Below are 13758 nucleotides of genomic sequence, written 5' to 3'. Positions count from 1 at the left end.
TGGTTATATCCTTCTCTTCCTCCTGTTCCTGCTCCAGCTTACCATACCTAGACATAGTAACTGCAACAACTGCAAAGCTCTGTTTACTCATCTGTTCCCCCTATTCCTGACTCTCCAACTCATCACTCTCCAAACAGCTAAATCATTTGTCCTCTCCTTTCTTCTTCCCCTCCCTCATTCAATTCTCCTCTATCCAGATCGCTCCCACTGTCTTCTCTACAGAGAAAACTTCCTTTTACCTCCACCTCCACCTCTCCTCCCCAGCCCCCAACCACTGTAATGAGGTTTCAGTGGTATTTAAAATCCTCACCAAAGTATTTTCAAACAGTTGTCTTATCCTTGAAACTAAAGTCACCATTCATGAAAACCTTTTTGCTGTCCGATGCCATTTTCTCTCTTCACAGTGCTCCCATTTGTTAAACCATGATAGCAGTTTTTAGCGCTGGGATCCGTGCTGAATGTTGCGCGCTGCTCCCAGTGCTATAAACTGCTAGCGAAGTTTAGTAAAAGGGGGAAACTAAGGTTTTTCTTAGTCACCATTTGATCACTACCATCTGTGATATAAACAAAATAAAGCAGCCTGCAGAGGAAAGTGCTGTAGCTACCGTCGCCACCTTCTTCCAACCGACATGCCATGTCGTCAGTCCAGGATGCTGGAGGGAGGAAAATGGAGCGTCTGTTGCAGCAGTGACAGACAAGCATGCGGGCCAATGAGGAAGAATGCTGACTCCAGCCATTCACACGTCCTCACGTGTTCTCTCTGCCGCGGGAAGGAATGGCAGGCCAAATTTGGCCCGTGGGCCAGAGTTTGACATATCTGGTCTAGGGTATTGTTTCCCAAGTCAGTCCTAGAGTTACCCCCCTGGCCAATCATAGGAACATGAAAATAATCATACTGGGTCAGACCAGTGGTCATCTAGCCCAGTATCTTGTTTCCACAGCGGCCAATCCAGGTCACAAGTGTCTAGCAAAAACCCAAATAGTAGCAAAAATCCAGATAGTAGCAACATTCCATGCTACCGATCCCAGGACAAGCAGCAACTTCCCTATGTCTGTCTCATGGGTCTTGGGTATGATTGTTTGTGATCTTATGATGTCCAGCAGGTAGAAAAAGCAATGGTGAAAGCTAGAAGGATACTTGGGAGAGGAATGGGCTAATAGGAAAAGTGATGACAATATCCCTGTATAAAAATTTAGTAAGACCGCATTAGAATATTGTGTACAATTCTGTAGAGCACAACTTCAAAAGGATATAAATGAGATGGAATCAGTCTAGAGGGCAGCTACCAAAATGGTTGGTGGTCTTCATAAAGTATATAGGGACAGACTTAAAGATCTCTATGTATTCATTGGAAGAAAAGTGAGCGAGAGGAGATAATGATGGCTTGGAGAAATTTGGGATATAAATATTAAAAATATATACATACATACATACCTCCATTGCAGAAATGTACAGGAGGCAAGTCTTTCAATTGAAGCTCTGGAATGAGAGGGCATACAATGAAGGTGAAAGGGGATGATCTCAGAAGTAACCTGAGAAAATGTGTCATTATGGAAAGGGTGGTGAATTCATGCAACTGAATAGTCCCTTTGTTTTCTAGAAATTTTATGGTCTCAGGATTGCAAGATATTGACAAATGTCGCCAGCAGCTCCATGATATAAGCGTCCCTCTGGAAGTTTTTGAGTAAGTATTAGTTATAAGGGTGAAGAAACACTTAACAATTTAAGATTTCCCTGTTATTTACTACTCATAGAAGTTGCACATGGCTTGCTGAAATTAAGAATGTATGTTTTAATACTTAAGGAAGTTTTTTGGGTGGATAATACTGGTTACCAATTTAACCCGCATGTCCTCCCCTCTTGACCCACCCTCTCGACCATCCTTCAATGCCTGCCAAATTTTTTTTCCTTCTCTGATAGTTGGAGGGGCAGGTAGGGTCCAGGGAGGGTTTTTTGAGAAGAGACTTAACCACCGCATGTTTGAAGGCATCGAAACATTTGCAGTGGAAATGGACAGATTGAGGATAAGAAAGCAGGGATAACAGGGTCAGAAAGGTTTATAGTGGGCACTAGTGCTGCCCGATTCAGGAAAAAATATTTTGAATCGATTTTCCTGCCCAATTGGGGTTTTTTCCAAACATCCTGGTGAGTTTATTTTATAGCCTCTTCACCCCCTTTGCCCTCTCCTACCCACACTGGTCCTGTGTGTAAACAAAATAAACAAACAAAAAAGACTTTTCCTCTCTCTGTTAAATCCTAGCTCACGTTTGCAGTCTAATACCAGCTCTGGCAGAATACAAATTTCAAATCTGACACATTGTAATTACAAAACAGAAAATTAAATTATTTTTTTATCTTTTGGTGTCTGACCATTTTTCAAATCACGTTGGGAGGGGGAGGGGTAGAGGGCAGACAGTGGATGGAAGAGGCAGATGCTGGATTGAAGAGATAGAGGGCAGATGCTGGATGGAAGAGAGTGAAAAGACGATGAAAGCAGAAACCAGAGATGACAAAAGGTAGAAAAAAATAATTTTATTTATATCTTGTGATTAGAATATATCAGATTTAAAATATGTATTCTGCTAGAGCTGATGTTAGACATAATTGGGGAGTGCAAAGCTTCCAGCTGGCTTAGGGCTCTCTCTGACCAGGAGGCAGTTGCCCTAGTTGCACTATTTGTGTAGCATTCTGTAATAATTTGGCTTATTCAGTTTTCTTGATAGTAGAGGGGATATATGTGAAGGGGAGGGGAGATGTGGTTTTGTTGATCCTTGCCCTGTATTATTTATATTTATAAAATGACAATTGTACAGAATATTGTTACTTTTTATACTTGAATAAAATATGTTATCCAGGAAAGAATACAATTTAAATTCTACTGTATACTATTTAAAACTATAAATGGAGACAGCCCAACCTACCTAAACGACCGCCTCATCCAAACCACCTCTACCAGGCATAGAAAAACACACACCCCATTCACTTATCCCCCAATCAAAGAAGTAAAACGGAAAAAACTATACAACGGACTACTGGCCACTCAGGCAGCGAAGATAGACAACCAAGTTTCCAACCTAATGACAACAACCCCAGACTACAAGATGTTCAGAAAGGAAATAAAAACTATAATCTTCAAGAAATCCCTTAATAAAGCTTAATACCTTGATAAAGCTTAACCCCCCTCTTACCATCCCCTCCCTAACCCCAGATCCTACTTTTCCCTCTCTTGGATACCTTCTCTTATCTAACGTTGTAGCCCTTCTTCCATAACTCTTTTTGTAATCCGCTTTGAACCGAAAGGTAATGTCAGAATAGAAATCTGTAATGTAATGTCAGAATAGAAATCTGTAATGTAATGTAATGTTCAATATAAATTCATAACTATTTGAGGCTTGTGCGGATGGGATCAGATGGTTAACGGGACCGAGCTCACAGGGACAGGGCGGCAATGAGGTTTTTAAAAATTTCAGTCTTATTAGTTTGCCGGTCCACTAAATAATTATTTTATTTCCGCCGGTCCATAGGTGTAAAAAGGTTGAAGAACACTGCTCTAGGCCTCCCTCGAAGCGGCCACAGCAACAGCAGCTATGTCAACCTAAGGCCCAGCCGCCGTCTCCGGCGAAGACTGGGCCGTCTTTTTGACAATTCCGGTCTGAGCCTTCGGGCTCCCTTCCTCCTGGAGCCTTCCCTCCTCCCCATCGGGGGTCGTCTCCATCATTTCTATACCCAGTGGCAAAGTCTTACCACCGACAGCTGGGTGCTTTCCATCATCCAGGAGGGGTACTCCCTTCATTTCAGTCGCGTACACCCAGACCTTCCTCCAAGAGAGTTTCCTTCTGCTCCGTCTCAGTTGCCTCTACTTCTGCAGGAAGCTCGGGCCTTTATTCGCCTTCGGGCAGTCGAGGAGGTTTCCCTGGACCAGTGGAACACCAGATTTTATTCCCGGTATTTTCTGGTACCCAGGAAGACGGGGGATCTGCATCCAATCCTGGACCTCCATGCTCTGAACAAGTTTCTGGTCAAGAAACGCTTCAGAATGCTCACCCTTCCGACTTTGTACCCCCTCTTGGATGAGGGGGACTGGCTGTGCTCCCTGGACCTCAAGGAGGCATACACGCACATTCCGATACACCCAGTCTCTCGCCGGTATCTGAGATTCCAGGTGAGGGATCTCCATCTCCAGTATCGTGTTCTTCTCTTCGGCCTGGCAGCCTCTCCGAGGAACTTCATGAACTGTCTAGTGGTGGTGGCAAAGGCCCTGCATCTCCACGGCCTGCAGGTGTTTCCCTACCTCGACGACTGGCTGATCAAAGCGTCCTCTCGCCTCGAAGTTCTGCGAGCGACAAATCAAACCATCTTGCTCCTTCAGAGCCTTGGCTTCGAGGTCAACTTCCCAGTCTCAGCTTTGCCCATCTCGGACTCTGGAATTTATCGGAGCGGTCCTGGACACGTCTTGTCTCCGCGCTTTCTTGCCTCGGCCTCGACAGTAGGCCCTTGTTCGCTTATGCCGAAGGGTGGCTCGTCTGCCCTCGGCCCCGGCTCGGCTCATGATGATCCTTCTAGGTCACATGGCCTCCACGGTTCACATGACTCCCATTGCCAGACTTCACCTTTGCATTCCTCAGTGGACTCTGGCATCCCAATGGAACCAGGATCGGGATCCTGTCTCTCAATTCATTGTTGCGACTCCTTTGTTGAAGCAGTCTCTCCGTTGGTGGATTCTCTCTTCCAATCTTTCCAGAGGTTTTCTGTTTCATGCTCCTCCGCAGAAGGTCTTCATGACGGATTCGTCGACCTACGCTTGGGGGGCTCATCTGGACAGTCTTTGCACTCAGGGTCTTTGGTCCAGTGCCATCCGACTTTGTCACATCAATTTGCTGGAGCTTTGAGCGATCTTCCTCGCCCTGAAAGCTTTTTGCCACTGGCTTTGCGACCGGGTGGTGCTGGTCTGCACGGACAACCAGGTCACCATGTCTTATATCAACAAACAGGGGGGGTACGGGGTCCCGATGGGCCATCCGCTGCAACATATTCCTTCGAGCAGTCTACATTCAGGGCCAGCACAATTGTCTGGCGGACAAGTTGAATCGTCTTCTGCAGCCTCACGAGTGGTCTAGCCATTCCTTGACCCTGCGTGAAGTATTTGCTTGCTGGGGGACTCCGGACGTCGACCTGTTTGCGTCCCCCCACAATCACAAGTTGCCCCGCTTCTGCTCCAGGGTTTACACCCCACTCAGACTCGAGGCGGATGCTTTTCTACTGGATTAGATGAACCTGTTTCTTTATGCGTTCCCTCCATTCCCTCTAATTCTGAAGACTCTGGTCAGGCTCAAGTCCACGAGTGCCACCATGATTCTTATAGCTCCTCGGTGGCCCCGGCAGCCGTGGTTCTCCCTCCTGTTGCTACTCAGTTCCAGGGAGCCTCTGCTTCTGCCTGTTTTTCCTTCTCTGCTTACGCAGAGTCGGGGTTCTCTACTTCATCCCAACCTTCAGTCTCTGCACTTAACGGCTTGGTTCCTCAAGACTTGATGCCCTCGTTCCAGTTCTCCCAGCCTGTGCTGGATGTCCTGGAAGCTTCATGGAAGGAGTCCACTCGCCAGTGTTACCATCAGAAGTGGACCCGCTTTTCTTCTTGGTGTGCTACTCGACAGCAGGAGCTGCTGTCCTTGACTATCTGTTACACTTATCTGGCACTGGACTCAAGTCCTCATCGGTTCGAGTCCACCTTAGTGCCATTGCGGCTTTTCATCAGCCGATTGACGGGAAGCCTATCTCTGTTCATCCTGTGGTTTTCCGCTTCATGAAAGGCCTTTTCCACGTTCATCCACCCCTTAAACCTCCCCCTGTGGTTTGGGATCTTAACGTGGTCCTTGCTCGTTTGATAAAACCCCCGTTCGAACCGCTAGCGCAGGCTCACTTGAAGTATCTTACTTGGAAGGTTGTGTTTCTTATTGCTCTCACTTCTGCCCGTCAGGTCAGTGAGCTTCAAGCCTTGGTAGCGGACCCTCCTTTCACTGTCTTCCTTCATGATAAGGTGGTTCTCCATCTTAAGTTCTTGCTTAAGATTGTTTCTGAATTTCACATCAACCAATCCATTGTTCTTCCTGTATTTTTTCCGAAGCCCCATTCTCACCCTGGAGAAGTGGCTCTGCATTCGCTTGATTGTGTGCTGGCCTTCTACTTCCCCAGCTATTTCTCTCTTTCGACCCTAATCGTTTGGGTCGCTCTGTTTCTAAGCGGACCATTTCTAACTGGTTGGCCACTTGTATCTCCTTTTGTTACACTCAAGCTGGTCTCTCCCTGCCTGGTCGAGTCGCAGGCCACAAAGTCAGAGCGATGGCAGCGTCTGTTGCTTTCCTCCGCTCGACTCCACTTGAGGAAATCTGTAAGGCTGCCACTTGGTCCTCGGTTCATACATTTACCTTGCACTACTGTATGGATACTTTCTCCAGGTGTGATGGCCATTTTGGCCAGTCCGTTTTGCAAAATCTGTTCTCCTAAATTGCCAACTCTCCCTCCATCCCATTCTGGTTAGCTTGGAGGTCTCCCACATGTAGGGAATATGCTGCCTGCTTGTCCTGGGATAAAGCACAGTTACTTACCGTAACAGGTGTTATCCAGGGACAGCAGGCAGATATTCTCGCAACCCACCCACCTCCCTGGGTTGGCTTCTTTGCTAGCTATCTGAACTGAGGACACGCTGAGGAGACACAAGCCCTAGGTAGGGCAGGAGGGGCACGTGCGCATGCGCAGGCCAATTGCAAGCCTGAAGGTCTTCAAGCAAGTCTGCTTGCGTAAACGTCCACTAGGGGGCTCCGTCAGTGACATCACCCACATGTAGAGAATATCTGCCTGCTGTCCCTGGATAACACCTGTTACGGTAAGTAACTGCTTTATAGCACATTGCTGCGAATATCGCGGGCCACTCCACTGGTTGAACAGGGGTGCAAGATGTTATTTCAGTGATATTACACTCCTGAGAAGTTGGACCGTTTGTATGCCCACAGGGATGGCCTCTGTTGGAGGGGATATGGGGGATTGGGCACCGTTGGTAGGACATCTGGTAGGATTGCCCTAAGGTGGTACTATTCTGGGAGATGGTTTAACAGTTGGTGACTGATGTTTTGCACACTCCTGTACCTTTGCACATGGACATTTTCTTACTTAATCAGCCTGCTCAGGGGTTGGATCGTGAACCAGCTCATTTTGTGGTCTTGGTTGCTACGGCGGTCGGACTTTGTTCTTCCTGCACAGTCGGATCTTCTTCTCCGAGTGGACGATATCTACCTTATGTCTAAACTGACTGCTTTAAGGCCTGATACCTGTGGTTCTTTTCATCACATTTGGTGTTCATATGGCAATTGGAGAGGCCTAGTATAAGTGTCTAGAATTGGGATTGTATAGTAATTTCTCTTGATTGTGGGTTGCTTGCCTGATATTTTGGAACTGTATATCACTCGGTCGGGGAGGGGGGGTTGTTATTTTGCAGGGGGATGCTTCTTTGTTTCCGCTGTTGGCATTCAGCCTGTGTGTGACTTTTTGTTTTGTTCAATAAACTTGTTAAAAAAATATCATTTATACAATTACTTTAATGTTGTTTAACAAAATCCATCAAAGAGGCCATATCTTATTTTTGTTTCGGCTCATAAGCTCCTTGCTGACCATCTGACCCCTAATATAAGAGGAGGCTCAGGCTCCAGAGCTCCATTCAGGTAATTGGGTGAGGGTATTTTGAATAGTATTTTCCTGGGTATCACCCTGCTGTCTCAAAGCTGTATCTTCTAATTTCCATCTCTGATCTTCAATATCTTATCCACTGCATTTATTCTCTCCAGTTCCTCTTCACTTAATAACATAGCTTGCAAAAACACGCTGTAACCATACAAAGCTGGCTTCCTTACCTCTTTACACTGATCTTTTAACAATTATAACTGGAAGATTAATGATGTTTTAGAAATTGTAGACAATGGTCACTGCATTTGCATTTATATTGGCATTCATAGAAACATAGAAACATACAACATGATGGCAGAAAAGGGCCACGGCCCATCTAGTCTGCCCACACTAATGGCCCACCCCCTAACTACCTCCATGAAGAGATCCCACATGCCAATCCCATCTTTTCTTAAAATCTGGCACGCTGCTGGCCTCAATTACCTGTTATGGAAGATTATTTCAGCGATCAACCACCCTTTCGGTGAAGAAATATTTTCTGGTGTCGCCATGAAATTTCCCACCCCTGATTTTCAACGGATGCCCTCTTGTTGCCGTGGGTCCTTTAAGGAAAAAGAGATCCTCTTCCACCTCGATACAGCCTGTGACATATTTTAACGTCTCGATCGTGTCTCCCCTCTCTCTGCGTTCCTCGAGTGAGTACAGCTGCAACTTACCCAGTCGTTCCTCATACGGGAGATTCTTGAGACCTGAGACCATCCTGGTGGCCATTCGCTGAACCGACTCAACTCTTCGCACATCTTTTTGATAATGCGGCCTCCAGAATTGTACACAGTATTCTAGATGGGGTCTCACCATAGATTTGTACAATAGCATTATGACCTCGGGCTTATGGCTGACGAAACTTCTATGGATACAGCCCATAATTTGTCTAGCCCTGGATGAAGCTTTCTCCACTTGATTGGCAGTCTTCATGTCTTTGCTAATGATCACCCCTAAGTCACGTTCTGCTACAGTCCTTGCTAGGATCTCACCATTTAGGGTGTAAGTCCTGCATGGATTTTTGCCGCCAAGGTGCATGACCTTGCATTTTTTGGCATTGAAACTTAGTTGCCAATTCTTTGACCAATGCTCCAGCAGGAGTAGGTCCTGCGTCATACTGTCGGGCATTGAGCTTTTGTCGGGCACTGTGCTTTCATCTGTTGTGCAGTTGCCTACTATTTTGCATAGTTTGGCGTCATTGGCGAATAATGTAATTTTACCTCGAAGCCCCTCAGCCAAGCCTTACCAGTGTTCTTCAACCTTTTGACACCTATGGACCGGCGGAAATAAAACACTTATTTTGTGGACCAGCAGTTGAAGAACACTGGGCTAGACCCTGCCCATCTCCACACAGTCTCCGCCCCAGACCCCCCCCCCAGTAATTGTAACACCATTTTTTCCGTTTATTTTTCATATATACATACACACAATATAATCCATATTAACAACACATAATGGTTAACCACAAAATTAAACTACACAAAGCACACTGTATGCTTCTCAATATTCATTCCTACCAGAACACAGATAACCCCATGCAAATACGGAACCAAAAACTAAAAGTACTAATATACAAACAAACCCAAAGATGCAAGACTGTGCATGCAGTGCAACCCCAGAGGAAAAGAAACAAATGTAAATCAATCACTAAATTAAAAAATAAAATCATTCCCCCTACTGCTGTTGCCTCCCTCCCTCCATGATGTGCCTTGCCTTCTGGCCTACCCCTAGGTGTTATCTTCAGGCTGGCTCCCTCTTCCTCAGTGATGCAGTGCACATAGCCATGGGCAGCGGCTCCTCACGCATCCCGCACCTCATCTGGAAGCCTTCCCTCTGATGTTGTGACATCAGAGATAAGTCTTCTGGTTCAGGCACAGGACGCATGTAGGAGACTCTGCCCACGGCTTTGTGCACTGCATCCCTGAGGAAGAGGAAGCCAGCCTGAAGACAACGCCGCATCGATCACACCGTGGACCGCCGGCTAAAGAGCACTGTCTGGGGCCTGATGCACATGCTGGCATTGGTCCACTGACTGGCAGTTAAAGAACACTGTTGTAGACCACGATGTATTATTGAACAGATTGATTGATTGAATTAAGTATTGGTTCAATGGTCTTGTCTTGGTTTGAATCATTTCTTAAGGATAAAACTTACTCAGTTGTTACTGCTCATTCTCAGTCTCCTTTTTTTCAGTTACTTTGTGGTGTTCCCAAGGGTTCTGCGTTATTTCTTATTTTAATCTTCTTCTGGCTCCACTACTTTTAACAGAAGATAAGGTTTAGTTTAGTTTAACTTGGGATTATGATTTATTGTTATGCAAAGGATATCTTGTTTCAAGAATTGCAATGTTCTCCCTAGGGCCTTTTAGCCGGGCGCTCTGCCCAGCTAATTTAGATGACCGCCCGGCCGTCATCCGATCGCGAATCCTGCTGCTGCCGCCGCTGCTGAACATTTTTTTTTTTTTAAAACCCTCTCACTGGCTTGGAGATTTCCCGCCTTAGCCCGTAGCGAACTCATGCTCCGGGGCTCTAACGTGTGCGTGCTGGCTTCCCTTCTCTTTCCTCCGAAACCAGAAGTTATGTCCCAGGGGAGAGGGAGAGAAGGAAAGCCGGCACACTCACGTTAGATCCCCGGAGCATGAGTTCGCTAAGGGCTAAGGCAGGAGACAGGTCAGTGACGGAGGGAAGCTTACAATTTGCTGCTCTTGATGCCGGGTCCTGCCTACTTTCTGTTTCTGCGAAGGCAGGACCCGGCAGCATTTCTATACAACATCGCTCTATAGTTTTATCAAGTGGTGCAGTGAGGGGCCATCGGCTGTGGTTACCACAGCAAGCATTTTACATCTTATCACCTCATTCTTTTATTATTTATTTTTTCTCCTTATGGTTCTTTATTATATTACATTACATTACATTAGAGATTTCTATTTCGCCATTACCTTGCGGTTCAAGGCGGATTACAAATGGATTACCAGGACATTAGAAGTATTTGGGGAGTAGTTTGTACATTTCTTTGAGTTGCTAAGGATTACATCTGAATTGTCATTGTATTAGAAGTACATATGGAGTAGTTGCGGGTGATGCTTGGGACATTTCTGATTGAGTTAGTTTGGTTTTATGTGTTTTTTGAATAGAAGGGTTTTTATTTCAATTTTGAAGGTTTTGTAGTTTGTGGTCGATGTCAATAGGTTGTATAGTTGGAGGTCGAATGTTGCAGCTCGAGTGGTTAGGAGGTTGTTGTACAGTTTTGTTTTCTTTTCTTTTGACGTTTTCTAAGCAGCTCTGGCACTAACAGTACTACTTTCACTACCACTTGCGGTCAGGATTGGCATTTTATCATGGTTTGGGTTTTTTATTTAATTTTTCACCAGTATTTTCATTCATTTATTAAAACAGTCTGTTTTGACAGCCCGATGCCCCTTCCCCTATCAGTGTGCATCCAATCCACTGCTGACACTATTTTGGCGCCTCTTTCAATGGATCAAATATAATAGCCCCACTGTTGCATGTTCACATTTATTCTGCTTACGAGTTTATCTCATCAGCGCAGAGAACTTTTCGGTAAGTCCTTTTTACTCCTCCTCTTTTACTTTCCCGAGTGCTGCGGTTTTATTCTTTGGTTTTAATAGAAGCTCATTTGAACAGTAATTTAGATCTTTCCCAGGTTTCACTTTACATCTACCCGGTCGGCTTGTCTTTGAGCTTATGTTTTCAAGATACACTCTGTATTATCAGCTGTTCATTTCCCATATGTTTACCGTATTTTCACGTAGATAACGCACACCCGTGTAAAACGCGCACACGGGTATAGCACGCGGGAAACGAAATATATGTAAAAAAAATTTTGTATGCCGCGCACACCCGTATACCGCGCATGCTGCCCGACTCTCCCGTCGCCGCCCGACTCTCCTTTCGCCCGCCCCAACTCTCCTCTCCCTCTTGAAGTCCTGTCCCCACCCTGAAAGCCTGATGCCCCCCCCGATGTCTGATTCACCCCCCCCCCGCAGGACCACTCGCACCCCCACCCCGAAGGACCACTCGCACGCACTCCCACCCGCACCCCCACCCTGAAGGACCGCTCGCACCCCCACAGCCTCCTGACCCCCCCCCATCATGTAGAAGCTCCTACCGGTGTCCTGCTGCTTCCTCTTGGCGGTCCCCGGCCCTTCTGTGAGCCCTGCGCCTGCGCTGCTTCCTCTTCCGGCGGTCCCGCCCTTTCTCTGACGTCAAGCCCTCTTGCCCCGCCGACTCCCCAACTCCCCGACATGATTGGGGCAAGAGGGAGCTCAAGCCCTCTTGCCCCAGCCAACCGCGGCACCCCCGACACGATCGGGGCAAGAGGGAACTCAAGCCCTCTTGCCCCCCCGACTCCCCGACACGATCGGGGCAAAAGGGAGCCCAAGCCCTCTTGCCCCGCCGACTCCCCGACAATATCTGGCGACCCCCCCCCCCGCTAGTTGTTCAGGCCAGGAGGGAGCCCAAGTCCTCCTGGCCCTGGCGACTCCCCCCCTGCTAGTTGTTCGGGCCAGGAGGGAGCCCAAACCCTCCTGGTCACGGCGATCCCCTACCCCCACCCCGCACTACATTACGGGCAGGAGGGATCCCAGGCCCTCCTGCCCTCGACGCAAACCCCCTTCCCCCAACAACCGCCCCCCCAAGACCCTCCGACCGTCCCCCCAGCCGACCCGCGACCCCCCTGGCTGACCCCCACGACACCCCCACCCCCCTACCCCGTACCTTTGTGTAGTTGGGCGGACAGACGGGAGCCAAACCCGCCTGTCCGGCAGGCAGCCAACAATGGAATGAGGCCGGATTGGCCCATCCATCCCAAAGCTCCGCCTACTGGTGGGGCCTAAGGCGCCTGGGCCAATCAGAATAGGCCCTGGAGCCTTAGGTCCCTCCTGGGGGCGGGGCCTTGGGCACATGGTCGGGTTTGGCCCATGTGCCTCAGGCCCCGCCCCCAGGAGGGACCTAAGGCTCCCGGGCCTATTCTGATTGGCCCAGGCGCCTTAGGCCCCACCAGTAGGCAGAGCTTTGGGACGGATGGGCCAATCCGGCCTCATTCTGTCGTTGGCTGCCTGCCGGACAGGCGGGTTTGGCTTCCGTCTGTCTGGCCAACTACACAAAAGTACGGAGGGTGGGGGTCGGCCAGGGGTTTGCGTCGAGGGCCTGGGATCCCTCCTGCCCGTAATGTAGTGCGGGGTGGGGGGAGGGGGTCGCCGTTGCCAGGAGGGTTTTGGCTCCCTCCTGGCCCGAACAACTAGCGGGGGGGGGGGGGTCGCCAGGGCCAGGAGGACTTGGGCTCCCTCCTGGCCCGAACTACTAGCGGGGAGGGGGGGTCGCCAGGCCAGGAGGGCTTGTGCTCCCTCCTGGCCCAATATTGTCGGGGAGTTGGGGAGTCGGCGGGGCAAGAGGGCTTGGGCTCCCTCTTGCCCCGATCGTGTCGGGGAGTCTGCGGGGCAAGAGGGCTTGACGTCAGAGAAAGGGCGGGACCGCCGGAAGAGGAAGCAGCGCAGGCACAGGGCTCACAGAAGGGCCGGGACCGCCAAGAGGAAGCAGCAGGACACCGGTAGGAGCTTCTACATGATGGGGGGGTCAGGAGGCTGTGGGGGTGCGAGCGGTCCTTCAGGGCTTGGGTTCCCTTCTGGCCCGATATTGTCGGGGAGTTGGGGAGTCGGCGGGGCAAGAGGGCTTGGGCTCCCTTTTGCCCCGATCATGTCAGGGAGTCGGGGGGGGGGGGGGCAAGAGGACTTGAGCTCTCTCTTGCCCCGATCGTGTCGGGGGTGCCGCGGTTGGCTGGGGCAAGAGGGCTTGAGCTCCCTCTTGCCCCGATTGTGTCGGGGAGTCGGCGGGGCAAGAGGGCTTGACGTCAGAGAAAGGGCGGAACCGCCGGAAGAAGCAGCGCAGGCGCAGGGCTCACAGAAGGGCCGGGACCGCCAAGAGGAAGCAGCAGGACACCGGTAAGAGCTTCTACATGATGGGAGGGGGGGTCGGGAGGCTGTGGGGGTGTGAGCGGTCCTTCAGGGTGGGGGTGCGGGTGGG

At 49.1% G+C, this 13758-nt stretch overlaps 1 protein-coding gene across 1 annotated transcript in view; it reads left to right on the top strand.

Annotated features, from left to right (window-relative positions):
* The window catches only part of MED10 (mediator complex subunit 10), a 149621-nt gene that overhangs the window by 84908 nt on the left and 50955 nt on the right, over positions 1-13758 (top strand). Inside the window, exon 2 of the mRNA XM_033929781.1 lies at positions 1602-1685. Within this exon, the coding sequence (XP_033785672.1) occupies positions 1602-1685 (84 nt within the window). The remainder of the gene's footprint in view (positions 1-1601; positions 1686-13758) is intronic.

Source organism: Geotrypetes seraphini, chromosome 2, assembly GCF_902459505.1.
Source record: "Geotrypetes seraphini chromosome 2, aGeoSer1.1, whole genome shotgun sequence".
NCBI lineage: Eukaryota > Metazoa > Chordata > Amphibia > Gymnophiona > Dermophiidae > Geotrypetes > Geotrypetes seraphini.
Note: the sequence above shows the minus strand (reverse complement) of the source record. Positions and strands in the feature narration are given on the sequence as shown.